Source organism: Rattus norvegicus, chromosome 9 (genome assembly GCF_021556685.1).
Source record: "Rattus norvegicus strain SHRSP/BbbUtx chromosome 9, alternate assembly SHRSP_T2T, whole genome shotgun sequence".
NCBI classification, from domain to species: domain Eukaryota; kingdom Metazoa; phylum Chordata; class Mammalia; order Rodentia; family Muridae; genus Rattus; species Rattus norvegicus.
In genome coordinates, this window is record NC_141542.1 from 57,898,511 (window position 1) to 57,921,351 (window position 22,841).

General features: G+C 43.2%; 2 protein-coding genes across 17 annotated transcripts in view; both read left to right on the forward strand.

Annotated features, from left to right (window-relative positions):
- The window catches only part of Il1rl1 (interleukin 1 receptor-like 1), a 65,450-nt gene extending 61,178 nt beyond the window's left edge, over positions 1 to 4,272 (forward strand). For 14 of the 15 annotated variants that reach the window (XM_087564812.1, XM_087564813.1, XM_087564808.1 and 11 more), the window contains one exon: positions 1,249 to 4,272. In XM_087564812.1, coding sequence (XP_087420938.1) covers positions 1,249 to 1,652 — 404 coding nt within the window. In that variant the 3' untranslated portion in view covers positions 1,653 to 4,272. The remainder of the gene's footprint in view (positions 1 to 1,248) is intronic. The other variant, NM_001127689.1, reaches the window with a different exon arrangement.
- A 234-nt stretch (positions 4,273 to 4,506) lies between these two features.
- Positions 4,507 to 22,841, forward strand: part of Il18r1 (interleukin 18 receptor 1) — a 34,392-nt gene continuing 16,057 nt past the window's right edge. Inside the window, exons 1-6 of one of the 2 annotated variants that reach the window (XM_087565241.1) lie at positions 4,507 to 4,693; positions 5,013 to 5,116; positions 11,004 to 11,087; positions 13,816 to 14,062; positions 17,841 to 18,006; positions 20,414 to 20,558. In XM_087565241.1, the coding sequence (XP_087421367.1) occupies positions 11,030 to 11,087; positions 13,816 to 14,062; positions 17,841 to 18,006; positions 20,414 to 20,558 (616 nt within the window). In that variant the 5' untranslated portion in view covers positions 4,507 to 4,693; positions 5,013 to 5,116; positions 11,004 to 11,029. 2 annotated transcript variants of the gene reach the window in all.

The following is a 22,841-nucleotide window of genomic DNA, read 5'->3' on the forward strand; positions in this document are numbered from 1 at the left end:
GCCAGAGCCATCTCTGAAATTTGCTAAATCTCTCCAGGAGACCTAACAGAGAATTGAGAAAAAGGTTTTGATTCTGATATTCAGGAAGCCTGTGGCAAAGTTATTAGAAAGACCTGAGAGATGTCCTGCTGGTTTTCTTCACGTGGCTGACACAGTTTACAAATCTGTATTTCCAGGGCAGCAGAACATCGGCTTCTGTTTCTTAGTATTCTTAGCTAATCTCATGGACTTTTGACAGTTTTATCTCAACTCCAGCCATGTCAGCAAAGGTTTTTTTTTTTCCTCCCACTTAAGCCAGGAGTGTTCTCACCTTCCTGTCAACTCTTCCTTGATTCCTCAGAAACCAGCAAAGGTTTAGAATGAGAACAAAGTCAGAATATCATAATTTTTAAAATTGACATGTCTACTAAAGGAGAGGGATTTAAGTACCAATAGGTTGGCAGGGATGGGCAAAGGGCAATCTGGTTTCTTCTTAAATATCTGAATAATGCTGACATTGTTATGAAAGACCTGAAGATGCCCAAGTTATAAGGGTATGATCTTAATCTTCCTAGGGGCCCCTCCCTGCTTCATCAGCTCTCCTGCTGACTGTAGTATGGGTAGAAAATCGCAGGCAATGCTCACTAGGGATCTTTCTGTGTCTCAAATCTCTTTAAGGACCTGTAGGCTCTCCATTTGTCTATGGGGCTGTACCTAGCTGCTGGATCTTTATTTCTCCTTCCTACTTCCATAGCAGCCAAACTCAGATGCATGGTCTTTCTCCAAGGATCAAGCTTGTATTGCCTTTGTCAGGTGGCAGTACTCTCTTGGATAGTTCCTACTTTCCCTCCAGCGATGCATGAGCTCTGATCTCTCCTCCAACCAGTTAAATTAAAGCTGCCAACAGAACATGGCTCTTCCTTAGAGAAAGTTGGTAGCTGGCCAGTACCCTGTGCATAGGTTCTGGCTACCTGTCTTCTATGCTCCCTTGTAGTTTACCCTGCATCTCCAATGAAATAGTAGACTAAGAGGCCTTCACTTTCCAAGGTAGCTGGGAAGACTCTTCATTAGCAATGATTTATCCGAGTAAATATTTGGCCCTTGGAAAGATATTTTTTGGTAGCGAAATTGGTAACTTCATTCCTACTTTCTGAATACGACTGTATCAGCTCAGAGTCTCCCATCGTTTTTATGTCAGAACATTTATGATTCAAACGTTAAACTCACAAAAGGAATGACGGGAAGTCTCCATCCACCTCTTGATTGTAGATGCGGCCACTGTGGTGGAAAGCAGTATCCAGAATAGTAGACGGCAAGTGTTTGTCCTGGCCCCTCACATGATGCACAGCAAAGAGTTTGCCTATGAGCAGGAGATCGCCCTGCACAGCGCCCTCATCCAGAACAACTCCAAGGTGATTCTGATTGAAATGGAGCCTATGGGTGAGGCAAGCCGACTGCAGCTTGGGGATCTGCAAGATTCTCTCCAGCATCTTGTGAAAATGCAGGGGACCATCAAGTGGAGGGAAGACCACGTGGCCGACAAACAGTCTCTAAGCTCCAAATTCTGGAAGCATGTGAGATACCAAATGCCAGTCCCGAAAAGACCCCCCAAGATGGCATCTGTTGCCGCTCCGTTGAGTGGCAAGGTGTGCTTGGACCTGAAACACTTTTGAGTCGTGGACTTGCCTACTCAGAGCTGGGGAATCCCAGCAGTAGGCCCCAGAAGTGAAGGTGTGAAGACTTGAAATGCCAAGGGTGGGGCCCCGCGTCTCAGCTAATAAGAGACTCTGGTCTGTTTTCCTGGTTGTGGGAGGAGCCATCCATCCCTTGTTTCCGGTTTCCTCTGCCTGCCTCGCTCTTTTGTGGCACAAGATCAAACCCTGAATCTTTTCCTTTTCTTTTGTTTCTCTCTTTGCTCCTTCTTTTTAGTCTTCATCAATTACCTAAGTTCAGAACATCAAGCTGACACTTCTAGAATAAAGTTCTGATTCATCCCAAAGAGTAGTCTCATCCCCAGAGGCAGAGAACCAATAGTAAACCTCATTCCTAACACACCAGGATTTTTTACTTTTTATTTGTCAGTTACCGAGTTTCGCCGTGTCAATATTGCCAGATTTGGTAGAACACCTTATTCAAATTGCTGTTACAATAGAGCATTTTTCAGTTCTAAACATCTTTTATATATTTTTGTATTCTCCTTAGAAATACCTTCTCACTTTAAAAGAAACAAAAGATTTATTAGAAAATGTAAAGTATAAAAGAAAATAAAATGAAATATAAAATTAGAGAAAGGAAATATAATAAAAAATCCCAACTCTCACGATTAATTTTGTCAAGTCTGTATTTTAAAATATAAAGTTTATACGTGTAAGTTTCATAGCTGAGATTTGTACAACATGGACTTGACCTTTTTTTTTTTTTTTAATTTACTACCATAATGAAAGCTGGTGGCAGTCACTGACTTCTTTAACATTTACAGATGTTCCGATGGTCCATCTCAGCTTGTGCTGCAGACTCCAACTGAAGCAGCCAGCGTGAAAACCATGTCTGCCACAGCACAGCTACCCTACTGAAGTGTATGTCATTGCGAGGCAGCTTACTTTTGGGCTACTTCTAGGAACTGTGTAGGGCATTTGGACGGAACAAGATTAATCTGTAGTCAGAGGTCCCCTGGACAGTCTTCTCCAGTAGAACACACACACCGTGGGGTCCAAGGCACTCAGGGAACTGATCAGAGCCAAGGCAAGTGTCTTGCTAGGACCTTCAACTTTGCTGATAGATTGAGTCCTGCCTCAGTTGAGTCCTGCCTCCGTCGGCGATGGGACTCCACACTGGGGTGACAATGAAAACAGAATTCGGGAGACTCTTGAAAGGAGGGGAATGTTGAACTCATGGTCAACATATATTTCAGAGACGAGGCTGCAGAGACTCCATATGCAGAAGCATGTGTAGAGGATCCAGGATAGCCCATTCTTCCCTCTGTGCCTTTAATGTGGGTTGCCAGGTACCTGCGCATCTATCCTGTGGGTGGACGGTTTGCGAAATCTGCCTGCCCCGCTGTAGTGGACAGCTGTGTGTTCCTCTGCTGCTTCATCTACCTTTAGCGAGCTGCCAAAAACTGACTGATGAGACGCATGATGTGTAAACTGACTGATGAGAAGCATGACGTGTCTCATGTACAGGACGTGGAATCGGGAGAGAATCCTTGCTCTGGGTAACCAGCTCTGTGGCTGCCAGGAAGTTCCTCAACATCCTCAAATAGTAGTTTTCTTAGGTCTGTTGAAAGACAATACCATGCTGGATTCTTTTGCTAACAGAAAATAGAGGTATTTGGATTTCAGAAAGAATTCGATGAGTACTAGTATTAGTATTTGTGATTATGAAGTCTCAACGTGAGCCATGTGAATTTGACCATATTCTGTGATCATTCTGAATGAAGACCTCTAAAAATGAAATTCTCCCTAGTCTTAGTCCTGGGAATAGATACTCCTTCATTCCTGCTGCTCCACTCACTGAAAATGACCTACAAAAATTATTATTTGTCCTCGTTCAAGATTCTTCTGCATGCAATTCTAAACGATTTGCATGTAATTGAGCTGGGCAGTGTGACGAATGCCTTTAATCCTAGCACTTGGGAAGCAGAGGCAGGTGGATTTCTGCCAGTTTGAGTCCAACCTGGTCTATAGAGTGAGTTCTAGGGCACCAGAGCTTCCAGAGAAACCCTGTCTCAAAAAATGAGGAGAAAGAGGAGGAAAAAGGAGAAAAAAAAAAGAAAAAAAGGAGTAAGAAGGAGGAAGGGAAGAGATAATTGACTTTTTTGTAACGAACTAGCATCTGATGGTTTTGCTAAACTCAAAATATTAGTTTTATTTTATGTTTTAAAAGGTTCAAAGTGTGATCCATGTAAAAATGTCTTCTGTGGACTTTCCCCCATTTCTACCATCTCCTGCCCCCATGTCTTCAGAGTGCTTGTCTGACTTTGAGCTGACGTTATTTAGTTACTAGTCATAGGAACGCAAAGCGTTTCTCCGTGCTGCTGCTTGTAGACATTTCCATATTAGACTAGGAAGCGAATGAGCCTTTCGACTGTCCAGTTTGTGAGTTGCAGTAGGAGTGTTGAAGTTTGTTAAACACTTGTTTTCCATGTATCCCAGAAATATTATGCTTTTCATATTTGTTGTACAGCAAACTTTTTTTCAATGGGCAAAAATAATTGTGCCATTGACTCCCTGAGTGTTTTTTTTTTTCATGTGTGTTTGAAGAATTTTAGCTCATTATAAAAAAATCCAGAAATTCTCTGTTGGGGCTCCGTTTCTTTTGAACAATTTAAAATCTCACTATTACTTCCCAATTGTGAATTTCCACCCATTCAGGAAGCTGAGCATCTTGTGCTGGCCTTTGGACACTGTTGTCTCTGTGAGCTTGGCAGTCTTAAGGACTCTCCTCCCTCCTTCCCAGCTGGAGTCGCGGGTTCTCAGCGCCCTCTGCCTGAAGGGTGTAGCATGTACAGGGCGCAGGTGGTTCTTTAAGGAATCGTAGTGGGTAGAGTTGAAGGGCTGCAGGTTCCCGGAAGCCAGGGGCGGTGGCTGTGGCTCCCTGGAGGTGTGGAGCTCCGAAGAGTCAGCTGAGACCCAGGAAGGAGAGCTCCAGGGGCGTTTTCTATCGCCTTGGAGGTGGGGGTCAAGGTTAGCTCTGAGAACTGTGGAGCTCATAGGTGAGCGGGGACCAGCGGAGGAAACAGGCACAGGCTTGCTGCCAGGAGCGCAGGGCTTCCCAGAACTGAAAGCTCCAGACTTGAGTGCCCCAACTCTAAACTCAGGACTGGAGCTCCTCCCATCCCGGGCGGTGTACACCAGAAGACTTAACTTTTCCTTCTTACTGTTCCGATCTTCCTTCCCCCATCCCCCACCCCCGGAATCGCTAGCTTTTCTTTTTTCTTTCATTTTCTTCAATAATTCCTTGGGTTGCCTGATCCCTCTAACAAGCTCCTGGCCCTGTCTGACCATACTCTCCTTCCCTGTCTGGTGTCACAGTTGTGGACCCGGAGGTGTTCAGTCTCACCTGCTTGGTGAATTCCGCAGATGTAAGTGAAGGAGAAGCCACTGTCCTGCCCTGATTGTGAGTCACCTCTCTGAAGGTAAGGGCAGGCTCTGATGTCCAGTCCTCACTGTCTTCTGCTGTCTGGAGCAAGGGGAAGGGACCACCCACTCCCAGGGGTGCAAGGATCCTGAAAACAAAATCAATTGTGAGTGGTGCTTGTGTGTGTGTGTGTGTGTGTGTGTGTGTGTGTGTGTGTAACTAGTGACTACAAATGCATAGGTTCTTTGTAGAGAGGTATAAACAGATGAAACACAGCAACAATTGGTTTATTCGGCGCTTACCCTCTGCTGACAATACACTCAAGTGTGCTGTATTCTAGTCGCTTAATCCCCCAGAAGACAAATGAAACAGGCAACATCATCAGGTTTAATAAACAACGTCGAGGGAGAAAGATGCAGGGATTTATCTAAGAACATCTACCTAGTAATAGATTAGAGATTCCATTGGATTTTCCTTATTCCGGAAATTTTTGTGCTTAATGAAGGGGCTTCCGGAAGTAAGAAATCCTAGCAGGGCACATCACGGTTATCACATCAATGAATGACTGATTTATGCAGATTTGGGGGAATAGTTCCAACTCCCTTGAATGTTTACATGCATGTGTGTGCACGGATGCATGCACAAGCGCCCCCCCTCCCCCATGCATAACACAGTCACAAGAATATCTGCTTCAAGGCACACATCCTGGAAGAACAGGGAGCCACAGTAGGAAGTGGAGGCTGGTCCAAGAATTGTGGGGGTGCTGTGAGGTGGGTTTGACTGGGAAGGCAAGCAATCTGACAAAGCCAACCATTGTGTCACATGGCAAGGACCTTTGGGTCCTGGAGGAGAGTAGGGAACATGGTCTGTATGTCCAGATCAATGCTTGTGCAGGCACATTGGGGGAAATGGGGAGATAATAGCAGCAGGTATTTTTATGCTAAGTGTTGGGAGGTGGCAACAACTTTCCTTATAGACTTTCCTTAAAGTCCACTGTGCACACCCCTTGTCTTAGAACAGAAGTGCATAGATGCCTTCAAGATCATTTTTGCAGGTTGAACCTGGCTGTTTTGCCTTTCTCCAGAAGTAAAACACTTATGCATTAGACACTGTAGTGAAAAGGAGAGTGGAGGAGAGCCCAGCTCAGTGGGAGAGGGCTTGCTAGCCTGCCCTCAGTTCTCAGCACGTGTGTGTGTGTGTGTGTGTGTGTGTGTGTGTGTGTGTGTGTCCTTATGGGGTGTCAGGACTTTCACCAAAGCAGTGTTAGGGATACCTCACCTCAGGGTCATGTTTTGTTAAGCAGTGGCTGACACTTAGGTGACAAGTTTACCTGTGAGTCACTGAAACAACTGTCAAGGGCTTGGCTGTTTCCTACTCTCCTAGCCTCAGAAACTGTGTGTATGCACATGAGTGTGAGTGAATGTGTGTGTGTGTGTGTGTGTGTGTGTGTGTGTGTGTGTATGTGTGTGTGAGCACCTACTGAGGAGCTTTTAAAGGGCTTGCATCTATGTGCTCCGATGAACTGTTTTTTACTAGAATGTGGTCAGTTTTCTCATGGGGAGGACCCAAAAGGAGATGGAACAGAATCAGAAACTCAGGACCTCAGGACATGACCACATTGACACCCTTTGAAAGGACATCCTGGAAGTGCCCCCTTGTCTTTGGGGACAGAGATAGTGGTCACCTTGCATCTGGCCTTCACTCTATGCCTCAAGATTACATAACGTTTGGAAGAGAACTACTTTAATCTAGAGATAATTTCATGTCATTGGGTAACTAAGTTTGTAACTATCCTTTCTGTTCATGGGTACACACATATGCTTGCACATGTATTAATTTTACATTTATTATGTCAACTCTAGAGTGAATGTTTCTAAGACAATATGTTCTTTTCTGGGTGTGTGGGCAAGACCTGTAAACTGGTGGCTTTCCATCTGTTTGCACCCTGGAGTCAGGGGGAACTTTGGGGGAGTCAAGGGCTCAGGCCACCCCCTGTGTATGTTTAGTGGGCAACAAGCCTGTTAAAACATGTTATGCCTTTGAAGATGTCATGCTCTGAGAAATTGCAGGTGGTGTAGGTGTGCAATGAATTGAATGATCAGCCAGGACTCCCCTCTGTATGTGTTTTGTGGATTTGGTTCACTCAATGATTCAGCAAAGAAGCCAACATAGAGGGGCTCGTGCTGGTTAGTGGTAATTGCCATGGCTAGGTTAGCACAGAGAGAAAGTGTGTTCATGCACACATTCGCCACTGGGCAGGCACCTGTGCTAGATCTCCCAGAGTGCTCTAGGAGAGCCTTTACATTGTAAGTGAATATCAACCAACTTCAAAGGAAAGGTAGCACTATTTGACTGGACAGAGAAGTAATTCGTATTTATTTTGGAAGCAGAAGTTTAATTAGGTACTACTATATTTCATGGCAAAGAAGAAAATAAAATGTTTATAAATTTATAAATAAGCCAAATGTAAGAATGAAAACCATAAAATAAGGAATATAGCTGATTGTGTTACCTTTGAGGGAAACACTATACTCACAGATAATAAAACACACACAGAGACAGAATATTATTGATGTGTGTGCACGAGCAAACATTTTCTATGTGCTAATACACCAAAAGAGAAATTAAAAGTAAGCCAAACCAATTGAGTAGAATTCCAGACATTGGGGAACTGGGAAAGAATGACTTGCTATGAAAAAGTTGGTAATCATGAAATAAAACAGCTAGTGTTATGTGGTAATTTGCCTCCTTTATAATGAAAAGAAAATGCAGATTCAAATAAACAAGAGGCCCTGTTCCACTAGGATGGACAGCCTAGCTAGATCTGAAAGGTGGGGTGGAGCAGCATGTTGTCCTGGGTGTGGTAGAAAGCGCCTTATGTCTTGCACTCTCGAGGCAGGTAGAAGTTGTCAGGACATTTCTAGAATGTGGCTGGGCAGTGTGCATTAATCATACAGGGTGCATTAATACGGCTGTCCTTCCAGATCACAATGCCAATAAAATGATAAGAAGTAAGGAGAGTGGTAAGAGCCAACATCGAGATGACATTATTCTCTGGATATCTTAGGCAGGAACAGTTTTAGCTGCCCTCTCAGCTCAGGGAGGCAGAACTGTCATTCCCTCCTATGGATAAAGAACTCTAAGCATGGCTAGGCCAGGAGGCTTGCCCGTGACTGTTAAGCTGGTAAAGGAAAAGACTTCAAGGTTCAGATCCAGACGGCCTGGTGCCTGCAGTTGTACTCCATGAACTAAATGAAGACAGTTATGGGTTATTATATGACAGAATTTAGTTTGTAAGTGACAGTGCATGAGTGTGAAGGGATCCAAAGCATTAATTAAATTTACCAAGAACCAAGAAAAGTCTAAGGTAGGAAAACCTTCAGTGAACAATATTAGTGAACTACTGAGACATCATTTCATTATTAAAAATGGATAAAAAATTATAAGAACAGGGAAATATGGTACATTGTGAGAAACATTTCTTATTTGTACTTTTTGCTTTATAAATATTCTATGTCAGGCAGATAATACTTTGCAAATTTAAAAAAAAAACCCTTAAAGTACAAAAGCAAGTCACTCCAAGATCACAGCAAAGCAAGGCGAAGTGAAATGAAAAACTCAACAAGAGAACGCTGACAATCCTTAAAACTGCTACATGCAAAAACCACCAGTTCCTTAAATCCACATACACAACTGAAGACGCACAGTAGAACATCAAAGTGCCACACACCTCCACTCAGGCAGCGGTGTGGTTAGCATGGATTTTTTTTTTTTATATGTGGAGATCTTAACACATCTCATTTTGAAACCTGTATCTTACCAGAATGTTGAATGCTTGTGTGATTTTATTTCTTGTTACAAGTTAAAATTGAAAAAAAAAAAAAAAGAAGGAAGGAAGGAGATCGTGCCAGTCTGTGGCAGCCTTAATGGAGGAATGGATGACACAGGGAAAGTCACACTTTTGTATTCTACCCAAGTCGGAAATAATCAGATGGTAATAAAGGTATCAGAGTGGGCGGTGGAAGTTTCGAGTTGCTCATTATTCTAATTTGGCTTTGAATGGTTGGTACTTTCCATGAACAGATACCCTTTGTGTTTTCACACTGCTCACTGTCATCCCTTGCAAACTGGTAGGTGGTTTGGGTAGGTTTATTATAAACCTTCTCCTGTGGTTGAGGAGGTAGGATGGGGTGTGAGTGGCTGTTGGGGCGTTGCTCTAGGTTTTAAGGCTCCCAGACGTCTTCATTCATGAACATTAGAAACCGCAATCCCTCAGTGATTTTGGAGGAAGTCTCTGTGTTTTGGGAATGGGCCAACAGTTCTTGGGATGCTTTGCCCAAGGTCCACAGCTCCCTGAGTGTCGTCAGACTGGGATTCTAGTCCGTTTTGTGTGCTTCTGACAGACCCAATCTCTTCACGTCCTTCCGTGTTCCATGAGCCCAGAGTTCCTTTGAGGCAGTGGGGTGGAAGAGCTAGGTGGTTCCTTGAACAGGAGATGAGGGATTATTTGTGAAATATTTAGACTGAATGCCTGTTCTGCTCTTGTTGAGAAAGCTTGGGTTGTCGTAGGATCAGAGCCCAGTGCAGAAAGAGCAAATGCCCTAGGGTCACAGTCCTATAAGGAGGATCGTAAGTACAGGACTTGCTACTTACTTTCTCCACGTCGTCCCTAAAGTAAGCACATGGGGTGGGGGAGGCTAGGGAGAGGGGAGCCAATGCTGACTTGTGCCCAGGTCACGTGCATCTCCTCTAGAGTCAGTGCTCCAGGTGCCCAGGGTCACATGCCTCTCCTTTACTGACAGTGCTCCAGGCCTCGTGGAAGTGTTGCTCTTGAGCAGGGCAACATAACTCTTAGACTTTTGAAACTTTCTGAAATCTCTGAAACTGTGAAACAGTGAGTCAAAGTAAGCTTTTCTCTCCCTTTCTCTCTCTCTCTCTCTCTTTCTCTCTCTCTCTCTCTCTCTCTCTCTTTCACACACACACACACACACACACACGCACACAGACACACACACCACACCCACCACACCCACCCCTCCACCCTCCCAAACGCACACACAAACACCCCCACAACCCTTCACACACACACACACACACACACACCTTTAAACTCACACACCACACACACACACCTTTACTCACATACACATACACAAACACCCCCACAACCCTTCACACACACACACACACACACCCCTTTAAACTCACACACCACACACACACACCTTTACTCACATACACATACACAAACACCCCCACAACCCTTCACACACACACACACACACACCCCTTTAAACTCACACACCACACACACACACCCCTTTACTCACATACACATACACAAACACCCCCACAACCCTTCACACCCACGCCACAGATAACACATCCACATACAAAACACACACAACACTCCCCTAACACCCACAACGTCCTAAAACACACACTACACACACACACACACATACCACATGCAATACCACCTTACACACATACACACCACACATACCCCTCCACACACACAACACACACATGCCACACCTACACATACCACACCCCCTACATACACACAACACACCCGTACACTCCCACGCAGACGGAACTGCCACTCACAGCTCGCTGCGTCGTGGACTGTTTAATCTGTGGAGCCGCATATTTTTCTAGAGTTAAGCTTGGCCCCTGAAGGCAAAATGTAGTGCATTAGGTTAAAAGACATCAGGCCCTATTGTATACATTTAAAAAAAATAATTATGTTCTGTGGGAGCTAAAATTCATTGCCTTGAATTTTATTAATTCTATGTGGCTAAAAGTTTGGTGCACTGGTGACTCTTTTAGAAATCATGAGCCATTGCTGGAATGCTTTTTCTTATGTGCCCGGAGAGTGCTATAAGGTGGAATTGGTTTGTTTGAGGGCATGAGCTTAACCTTACATTACTCTTTCTCTACAGAGACCAGTGCAAGCAGAAGCCCAAACATGCATCATGAAGAATTAATCTTGATACTTTGTGTTCTCGTTGTTAAAAGTGCCCCGAGTAAGTGGTTTTTATAAACATTCACAAATAAACTTCTTTAGAGAGCTAGAGGGAAATCATGGGGGTTAGTTTTTACTTGTAGCTAATGCAGTTAGTGAAGTTGCCTAATTTATTTAACATTTAGCAACTTCAAATGTTACCTTAGAAGTTTGAGAAATACTTGCTGTCCCTGGGGTAGGGAGGGGAAGAGAGCTGGGAACAGACCAAATAAAGGAGCACAGAGGACATATGGAGAGGCAGGGACTTTGCACTAAATTACACTTTAGATGAAGAGGGCATCTATCACCTCTCTTTGACTGCCATTTGAAATAGAGGAAGGAAATAATTGTCTTCTTTACTGGTTTTAGACAGTTTTGTATAGCTTACATTCCCAGAGAGGATAGCAAGAATCCCTTCATTTTAAAAATAGTGTTCAAATGAAAGTAGACAGAAAAATACTTTCCAACTCTTAAAAATCACCCAAGTGCTAGAAAAATAAGAGAGAGAAAGGTTGGACTAGAAAGAATCTAAAGCAAGTGTCAGAGTTTATGAGCTGTGCTTGTCTGGGGATCTTCTCCAAGTAGAAAAAGGATTGGAAGGTCCAGTTCTTTGTTGAGAAGTGCCATGACTGAGTAATATTTGCACAGGACTTGGAGGAGAGAGCCAGTTAATTTACTTCAGAATGTTACACCCAAAAGGGGATACTTGGACCCATATCCTTCACTTTGAGAATTGTTGAGAAAGGAAAACAGAGATCAATTATTATTGCATTCATATAATACATATCCAGTCTGGAGGTACGCTTATGAATGGACCCGTGCATTGTTGGAATACTATCTGACACGCAATGCAGTGATACACACATCCTGAAGACTGTTCATTCTTCTTGGTAGGAGATGATTCGTTAGGGACTGCTGGGCAAGACAGCAAAGTACAAGATGTGTGCTCTGTGCTCCATGCTTGAGAGACAAACATCTATCACCTGTTCCTGATCACCATGAAGCATAATCTTAGAACAGAACCAGCTCTACAACCGGCCGGGTCTAGGGCTTAGGTTCTAGCTCCCTGTTCCTTTGGGGGCTTAAGGATGCCTTTTATGAATAGGAATTATAGCTCTATTCATCAATATTTTGTACGTGGAATTCATTTAACTTGTGTGCTAGCCTCTCACAGTTGTCTGTGTAGAACGATTTAAACCACTGACTTTCGCTATGGAAGAACTGGACTGGTTACTCACCCAGTCCATGCACCTTGACCTCTGTTCATTTATAAGACCCAGAGCTTCATATTCATCAACAAAGTGAGGCTGTAATGCTAAACGCAAGAAAAGGTATTTTTGAGACGTGAGGTTCCTCATAATTAAACATTTCTAACTTCCCGCTACCCACTATTTTTCTTTTTAAATGGGGGGGGCATCCCTAAAAAAGGAACTCATGCATTCATCAACCAAAGTACAAGTACTTAGATTTGTAGCACGCTTGTTCCTTCAATGAATCAGCACTTGGAAACCTAGGATCACTTCAAATGTCTCCTAGATTCTAAGATCTAAGTCCCCACCACATACACAATGAATCATGTAATCATGGTATGGCTGAGCCCTTCATAATAATGAGGATAGAGCTCCCTTCTGCTACAGGTAAGAAAAAGACTGGACCTCATAGGCTTGGTGACATGCAGAGGAATCCAGGCTTGGAAGAGCGCATAGACTGTATGAGTGTAGCCCTGAGCCCTGTAAGGCGCCGGGGAAAGTTATTTAAGTGCTAAAGACTCTTGTTTTGCCTGTTAAGGACCAAGTATGTTGGGATACTGAGATGGAGAATAGAGATTACGTTACAAGCACCAGGAAGATGCTGACGCGCAATGTCATTATTAAACTTTGAAGTAGATCTGACATCTGAACCGCTTCCTTTTTCTGGTGTGGTTAGCTTTAAGTTAACACCCTCCAAAATGTTTCCCTGAACAATAGACCCTAACAACAGAGGCAACATTTTGTATATGGTCTTAAGGAAATACTGCATTTTTCTAAATGAAGATTAAGGGTGTTCTAGATCCAGAGGGTTTGAGAACTATTCAACAACTTCAATTTAGAACAGGAGGTCATTCTTTGGAGATGGAAAAAAAGGGAAAAGATACATTTCCAAAGCTAAAGAATCTGAGCTGAGAAACAGAGGGACAGGAAGAGAAAGAGATCCTGTATAGGGGGTGGTGTATATTCATCAGTTCTTGGTCAGTTATGAGGAAACAGGCCACCATGGGGGCTTAGCTACCCAAGAAGTCCATCCCAAACCTCCCCAGAATTGAGTAGACAGACTGCTTGGGCACAAGGGACATGAGACCCGTTATGATAGAGATGAGGGGGTACACACAGGTTTCTTGTCTGACATGGTGCTGACATTCTGAGGGAATATGAATACCCTATGACTTCTATGTCTTTCCTTAACAGTAAGTTATAAACATCGTACTCTGAAGATGTGGCCTCAATGCCTTTGAGCGAGGGTTGATTAAGCTCTTCAACTTTCAGTCTAGGGGAAGCTGTCAGCTCTATCTTCATTTTGTCCCCACTTTTGAAAGTGTCTTATCTCCAGTATGTCTTCTCTTCAGAAAAAAGACAGCACAGGAGCATGATGCCGAGATTTCTTGTAGCTTTCTCTCTCGTTGACCTTGCTTTTCATACCGGTGTAGGGAGCGAATCAATGAAAAATCACCCTTGTCCTGTTTTATCTCCCTTTCCTGTTTTAATCTGCTGCAGAAAGTTGCATTCGCCGGTCGCAAATTCACGTAGTAGAGGGAGAGCCTTTTTATCTGAAGCCCTGTGATATGTCTGCACCCATGCATAACAATGAGACAGCCACCATGAGATGGTTCAAAGGCAATGCTTCACATGGCTACAGAGAGCTGAACATGAGAAGCTCGCCCAGAATCGCTTTTCATGGTCACGCTTTGGAATTCTGGCCAGTTGAGCTGGAGGACAAGGGAACGTATTTTTCTCAAGTGGGGTGAGTAAGCCAATTTGTTTTAACATCGTTCCTGAGGCTCTTGACCTTGCGCTTAGAGAGTCAAACACATTTTTAAGCTCCGATAACCCATGCATTTTTTTCTCTCTCTTGCTCTCTCTTCAACAGGAAACAAATGTTTCATTATAGAGAAATATTAAGCTGGTCACTCTGAATTTTTTATTATTATTATTATTATTATTATTATTATTATTATTATTTTAGTGATTTTACTGGATGTTTAATGAGATTTCCTTTGAGGGGACTCTTGTTGATGATGAGTAGAGATCAAATTCAGGCAGGTTTAGAGTGAGGATTTCAGATGATACAGCACCTGAGGCAGGAGCAGCAGGGACAGCCTCCCACGTGGTCAATTCTGGCTTCAGAGAAAGGGGAAGATTTAGGGGGAGACATCCTAGTCTAGTTTCTGGAGGTTCCTGGAAAAAAAAGAGGCAGAGTTGCTGGGGTAAAGATATAGTTGTTACCAGCTGCAAGGTAATAGCCAAAGTCAGAGGGAGGGGGAGCATGCATGTACGCATGTATGCACACACATGTAGGTAAACATCCTTTCTAAAGTCTTGACATTGACTTATAAACGACGCTCAGGGTTAGCTCAGTGGTACGTCACTGAGCTGTGAGATGGAGCAGATTTCTTCTAGAAATCTGTTTTTATTCTAGAGTGAGCCCTGATCATTATCAGTCCACCTTAGAGAAAGAGAAGTGAGATTTCACAGCAAAGCCTCTTTTTTCACTTCTGTGGTTTTTCACAAAATGAGGTCATTGTTGTTTATTAGACACAGAAACTTCTGAGCGTCAGAAATAAGTTGTAGGACTTGTTTTTCTTTTTTTCTTTCAAAAAAGTGCAGTTTATGTGAAGTATTTAAGAGAGATAAGGTACATTGCAACTGGATCTTTCTAGAGCGAGATAAAAGTGAATGGAGAAGAGAAACAGGGCCGTCCTCACTGTCATAGTTTCATGTACATGACTTACAGACATGGGCATTCTGGACAGGGTGGGAAAAGCCATTTGAGGGGGAGGGGGCATCTATGGTCATCCTGGGGAGAAGATGGAGACGGGGTGTTCGCTATCTGCTTTTCTGATATAGCGGGCATCTAACACAGTCTGCATTAGTAAGCAAGGGGCAGACCATCGGAATAAGGGGTGGGGGCGATATGAGGAAGCAGTACGAAGACTCAAGGAGGCCGGAGCATAAAATGGCTCAGAGGATTTCAGAGACAGCCCCTGAGTGTGTTGGAAGACCTCAAGTCAGAAGAGCACAAGCCGATGATAAGGAAGAAGCTTTGAAGACAATGGCTTTTAGCGTAATTTAGATCGTACATCTTAGATACATACAGTTCAAATAGCAGAAGAACCTGACTTCTGCATGACATTTTAAGAAGGAAATCACCACTGGGCAGGTGGATCAGCGTTTTTTGAGAGCACTGGAGGCAGGAGAGAGAGCTTAGTGGTTAAGAAAATGTGCTTCTCTTGCAGAAGACCTGAGTTCAGTTTGCAGCACCCGCGTTCCGTGGCTCATAAACACTTGGAACCCAGCTCTAGGCACCAGGGCGTCTTCTGGGCTGGGCAGCACCGATAGTTCACACACATGCTTGTGTGCACACAGAATTCTAAAAATTAAAATCTTATGAAGAGGAAAGAAAATCAGCTGAGAAGGAAAGTCACACAGAAGAGAGAGTTTACTGTAGTGGGGGTGGAGACACGAAGGTAGGAGCCTGAGGCTGGTACACAAAAAGCTTCTATTGGAGCCAGAGAGAAGGAAATAAGTCTTTCCTTTTAAATCCTTCCTTTCCTCCCTCCCTCCCTCCCTCCCTCCCTCCCTCCCTCCCTCCCTCCCTTCCTCTCTTTTTTCCTTTTTTCCCTTTTCATCTTGCTTTAGGTTGCTGCTGGTGGAACCCAAGACTGTGTTCATGTTCGGCAAGTACTAGACAACTGAGCAATCTGTCTTTAAGCAGGGCTCCTTAAACCCAAGCGGCACCCAGCCAGAGGGGCCATTATAATCAGAGTGGCATTGGTCCATGGCCATAGGTGACAGGGGAGTCGGGGGCCTTATATTTTGACATTCTTGATCTCAACTTCCTGCCAGCCTCTGAGCTTGCTCTTGGACAGGGAGCGCAGAGCATTGCCTGACTCAACATTCCTGAGGGGGTCCCACACATGGCAGGCGCTCTGTCAAGATTTGCTGAATGTTAGGAAGTGAGAACTGCAGAGGTAGAGGCCAACATGATTTGACAAGAGGAAGAACAACGATATCCACCAACCACACCCCCCACCCAAAGCTCCTAGGGGCTAAACCACTAACCAAAATATACAATAGGAGGAGAAGTCTCCTTGGTCCCTTGAAGGCTCACTTCCCCAGTGTAGGGAGATGCCAGGGAGAGGGTGGGTGGGTGGGAGGGTGAGCATCTTCATAGAATCTGGGGGAGGGGGAGGGGAGGAGAGGAGAGGGAAGGGGGATAACATTTGAAATGTAAATACATATAATATCCAATAAAAAAAAGAGAAGAGGATGCTGCCAATGGGAATCTGAGCTCTTTTCAAGGCCAAGTATTTCTGCTGTGCATGGCCACTTTAGTCACTGCTTTGTAGTGCATGACAGTCTGTTACCCTCCCTAATCCTGACTGATTGCCTCTATGTTGAATTGCAAGGTAAAGAACAAGGCTTCAGGGAGTATGAAAATGTAGTATTACACCATCCAATCCTGCCTCTTAGGGCCAAATCGATGTGCATTTACTCTAGAACATCCCTCTCTCTCTCTCTCTCTCTCTCTCTCTCTCTCACACACACACACACACACACACACACACACACACACACAAACACACAAACACACACATACACACACACACACACACACGGGAAAGTTGTTTGGATATTCTAAGACTCAGCTTTCTCACAGGAATGTAAGGTCAACTTTCCTTGCATACACACATTGTAAAGTATGTGGGAGTCTTTGAGCAATAGACCACTTTGCTTTGCTCTGTCCACCTCCTTGTAGATGTAAAGGGGACCTGGTCTACAAACCATTTCCCAGGTCACAGGACGATTTAGCAATATATCTGCTACTTTGGGGATGTGGACCCATATGTCACATGCACAGTATAAGAAGCATCCAATTGAAAATGTTTTTACTTTTAAAAACACTGTTGTTTTAAAAACATGACATTTAGCACCATCTTCAAGATGGCCAATTTCTGCAGTAGAGTTACTGAAACTCACCTTTGCTCAGTTGTGCAAGGGCTGTGCCAAACTCCAACTTATTCAGTAGTAAGGAAAACTACTTACATGCCCTGAGAAACAGAACACACACTGTATGCACACACTGTCAAGAGACAAGGTTGGTAGCTGCTTATAGATCTGCTTACAGAAGACTATCCTCCTATCCTGGTATGACAATCTCTGAATTTGTCCAGCACTGATGATAAAGTTTAAAACATTAGTTCCTCCTTAATCCTTACCAAATGGCTGCCTGTGTGTCTATTTGGTACGTATGTGTGCTATGTATATGGTATGCACATGGTGTTGTGATAATGTGTGTGTGTGTGTGTGTGTGTGTGTATGTAAAGACTGCACTGGAGTGTAATCTTTCACCCCACGACAGTTATAAACTTTCTGCTCTGAACCAAGGGGTGGCAGAGAGAAAAACTTACACATCAATGATTAAATCTCTTCATATAGAAATTATGGTAAATTGGAAGATTAGAAGTAGTTGAGAAATCTCTTCAGTCATTATAAAATCTCTCTGTACCTTTGTTTCTTAGAAATGATCGTCAAAATTGGACCTTAAATGTCACCAAAAGAAACAAACACAGCTGCTTCTCTGAGAAGCTTGTGACGAACAGAGATGTGGAGGTTAAGAAATCTCTGTGGATTACCTGTGAAAATCCTAGCTATGGAGAGCTGATCAACCACACGTTGCTGTATAAGGTAACACGTTGAAAATGTCTGCACTCAATCAGGAAGTAGCATTCCATGTAGAGAGTATGAAGACTGGACCATTTCAACCTCAACTAAAACAATGGGTCTAAGGCCACACGGCTTACTTGGCCTATGTCAGAGACCTTTCTGCATGCTTTGTGTAAAGAGCTAATGTGTGCAGCGTGGGTAGTGTTGTAGCCTCCCTGCTTTGTAGTAGGTGCCCAGTACACAGCGACTGCTTCTTCTCTTCTGATCTTCCTTCATTGTCCTTCTATTTAATTCAACCAGTTTTGGGAATGCAGATTTAGATTTTTTTCATTTTATTTTGTGGCATCCATTGAAATGTTGAAATACAGGTGTGTCTGTTTTCTGAATATTTGAGTCTCCTTTATAAAGCTGGGGGACAGAAAATAAAAAAAACAAAGAGAGCAAAATCCCTCAGCTGGGCCTCTTTCGTTAACAGATGAACCTCTGTCCTTAGCAGTGATGTGTTCTGCTGCCTGCCTATTTTTTTCTAACTAAAATGATGTGATTATTCATCTATACCTTTCTTTGAACAACCTTCTTTCAAACCTGGCCTGAATTTTGTATGGGCTTAATTGAAACTAACTGACCTTATTGTTATTAGACAGGTGTAAATGTCCTGGGTCCTACTGTTACTTACAGACTATAATGGATGATATTTATGTAAATCTTCTGCTGATTTATTATTAATATTATAATAATATGATTAATCATTCAAGAAATCCCCACATGTAGGATTACTGGACCAGAGAGAGGTTAATTGATTGTTCAACTCTCTACCTACCTTCGTTACACTCCCTTAACACGAGAAATTATACTTTCAGAGGGTTAAAGATTTGACATCAAACATTTCAGAAGCTTGGTATATGTTCCTGTTGTTCTCTTAATGACTCTTAAGTTAAGTGTGTGGACTGCATCCTAATAGAGCTTCTTTTGTGGACAGCCTGTATGGTTTCTGTTTGCTTCCTTGGAGGACCTTTCCCTTATTGAGTTGTAAGAGCTCTTTAAAAAGATGCTATAGAGTAGCATTTTACACCTGTGTCTCACGTTTAGCATGTATAAAATAGTTTATACATTCACATTCATGCACATATGCAACATGACCTGTATCATATCTGTGGGAGGGAAAGCCCTGAACAGTTGACCCTGTCAAAAGATGAACAGAAGCTGAGCCACCAGTGGTTTCCTTGGGGCATGCTTATAGGCCTTTCTGTAAGGTCTTGATGTGTGGGGTTTCAGGGGAGCTTCCTATCTGAAGTGTTTTCAAAACACATGACTCAGTTTTGAGTTTACCTGCCTTCTTTTACTGTTAAATATACACATTTTGCAGTACATGTAAATTAGGGAGTCTTGGTTGCTGGGTTTTAGAGGAAGCCCCAATACAGATATGCATACATTTAGGAGATGCATCTGTTTGTGGCTGAACAGCTGACCAGAAAAACCAAGCATGCTCAGACTGTGGGCTGTTCGTGACCTTCCTCAGGTGCAAGGCAGCTGAATCATAAAAGGTCTGATTGGAACTGAAAATGAAGACCTCAAGCATTTTGTATATATTAAAAAGAATCTGCTTAGGTTTCTAAAATGCTACTTATACTCAGAAACACTTCCCAGATATGTGGTACACATGGGCACTCTGCAAGACATTTGCCTGGGTCTAGCTACAGAGGCTACCAGCAGAAGCCAGCAAGAGGCAAAGTCTACAAGCATTAGGCTCTCCTTGTTAGGAAATGTAGAGGAACAGAGACACACGGTCAAAATTAGTCATTCAGATCTCCTTTTCTGATAGTTCCTGCACTGATCAGGACCTACCAGTGGTTGACTGAGGGCTGGTTTGTAGATGGTGGCTTTGCTACTGTTATTATTGGTTACTATGACATGTAGAGAGAAAGAGAAAGATTGAAGTATGCCCATGAATCTGTCCATCTGTGCAATTTGACACAGGACATCAAGAATAGAGAGCGAACAAATTCTACTCAGTCCTCCTGGTCATTCTGTCCCACTGACCTTTCCCTTAGACACAGAATTAGAGCCGAAGTATCAGGCAGTAATGGTGTGTTTCATGGGTAGTCTTTATCCAAACAGGGACTTTATTATTTAAGTATTCTGTCTCTGTTTCTGTTTGTCCCTCTCCCTCTCTCTTTCTATATGTGTGTTAGCACTGGGTAACAGTGGTGGTAAGGGCCTGCTCTTCATTAGTAGCAATGATGACAAGGCACTTTACTGCTCTAGTGGAAGCAAGGGTGAGTGGCTGGGGCACATACTTGGGGATTGCTGGTTATCTATTGTGTCTTCCTTTATCCCTAAAGATCTTAAGCATTAGGGATGGGAACAATTAAAACTACGATGCCTTTAGTGTCCTAAAGTATTTTAATTTGCCTTGAAAAAAAATCAGAACTGTAAGGAAATATCCAAAACCCCAATGATCCTGAAGGATGCCGAGTTTGGAGATGAAGGTTATTACTCCTGCGTGTTTTCTGTCCACCATAACGGGCAACAGTACAACATCACCAAGACTGTCAATATAACGGTTATTGAAGGTAAGAGAAAGTTTGCGGAAGAAGCAAACACAGATGAGAGAAGCAGGTCCTTTCTTTTATTGTGAAGTTACTTGGGGTGGAGAGGGTACCTCCTAGGGTTTGAGATACAATACCACTTGAGATCTTAGGTTTAAAAGCTTTATCTTGGGCTCTCCTAAAACTGAAAACACATTTTCTTAGCAGCAAATGGAAGCTTACATGGGTGAATCTCTTGAAAGTCAGCTCATTCTTGTTTAGAATTTGAGTAAATTGCAGAATCTTGTTGAACTTTCGTTTTCGCTTAACAAATATTTATTGTGGTCACAAATATTTATGAGTAACTATATTCAATATGATCTACTTAGTGCTATAAGGTAAAAGACACAAGAGGATTCACCAAAGCATGAGTTACACTGTAGTCAAGAAATTTTATATGGGTTTGAAGAGACAGTAGGCACTAAAGCTGTAACTATATGAAACGGGTTGTCAGGGAGGCTCAATGGTGTGCTATGTAACTATACAAAGACAAGTGTAGACGACTTCACCAAGTCTGGATTGTGAAGGGACAGCACCTGAAGGTGCAGAGCATGCTGGGAGAACAGCCAGCAGCTGACAGAGTAAGGGCACCATGTGCTAGTTGGAGGGGAGGTTTGCACATAACCCAATTTGCCCTGAGCCCAGAGGACCATCGAAGACCTAGGACTCTATGGTGTCAGGGATCTGAGTATCGCACTGCATGACGATATACTTCAGTTGGGCTGATGTGTTTCTTTTGAACTCCACCTTATGGTTCAATAGCTGCGCCTGTGTTACTATTGTAGCAAAGCCCCCCAAGACTCATTGTCTTGAACAAATACACACCTTACCTTGAATCTGAGGTTTGGAGGTTACATGTCTGAATAAGTTCACTGGGCTGAAGCTGAGGTTTCCACAGCATTGTATAGTTTGGAGAATGTGAGGGAAATATATTTCTCTGCCTTTTACCAGTATCCAGAGTCTATCTTATCTACATTATACATTATCCTCAAGTCCAAGAGCACAACTCTGCTGGTCTTTTTGGTTTTTTTTCATCTTCTTCTCTTCTCTTTCTTCTCCTTCCTCCTCCTTTCCCTGGCCCAACTTTCATCATTATATGTGCTCCTTAGACCCTGACATTTCTGACTTTCTTACGAAGATATATTTATACCCTCTTGGACAATACAAGCTAACTTCCCTTTCTCCAACTCCTTAAGTACTCCAACTCCTTAAGTAGTCACACCTACAAAATCCTTTTGGCCATATTCTTCTGCTAGAACAGAGTGCCATGGACTGAACCAATTATATATAAACCATAGAAGTTTACTTGACTGGCAGTTCTGGAAAATTCCAGATCAAGGGACCACCCATGAGTGTGTATCTATGGTGTGCTTTGTGGTTTAGGACACCTGATGTCTTTCTGTCTAATCACACTGTCATTGCTGGGAGATACCTCCCTTGCTAAACCAAGAGTTTACTAATATGACTGGATTAACTCACCAGGGAGTTTCCAAGATCTACCTGCCTTGTTCCCCATGTGCTGGGGTTACAGGCACATGCAGACATGCTTAGCTTGTTACATGGGTTTTGGGGATTCAAACTTAGGTCTCACCCTAGCACATCAACCATTGCCATCCACTATCACTTCCCCAGCCCTGAGAAGAAGATCTCCAGTTGACTGGAGGGTGAACGACTATGTATGAGACAGAAAATGTGGACTGGGCTCATCCTTTTAATCAAGAACCTATCCTGTAACACCTAACCCATTTTGACAATAATGAGATTTATGGAGAGGCTTATATACTTTAGGTTAGGACCAGAAATCACTAGTGACAGCAATGGTACTGAGTCCACAGGTTTGTACAGGAGGGTTAGGTAGAGTCAAGTAAGGCACCCAGGGCAGGGATAGGACTAGAGACGCCACATCCTCAAGAGTAGAATTGGTTCCTGGGAGGGGTACTTCACGTGGATCATCTAGTCTTGATATATTCTGTTAAATCCATCAGTGAGAGGAGGACAGACAGAGGGAGTCTGTAGAGTAGGCAAGTGCTTCCGACTGGCTGTCCATCTTCTACGTCCTAAACATCTGGCTCTCTCACTACCTGGCAGCAGTCTCCCTGGACCAGATGTTTCTTTGGCTTCAGGTTCACTGAGCAGAAGCCAATATTTGAGTTCAAAGGACTCTAAATGGATGATGCTTTTGGCAATAGAAACACACAGCTAATGGGCTATGAAGGTTCCATAATACAAGCTGTGTTAATGAGGGGTTAATAAGATCATGACACAGGC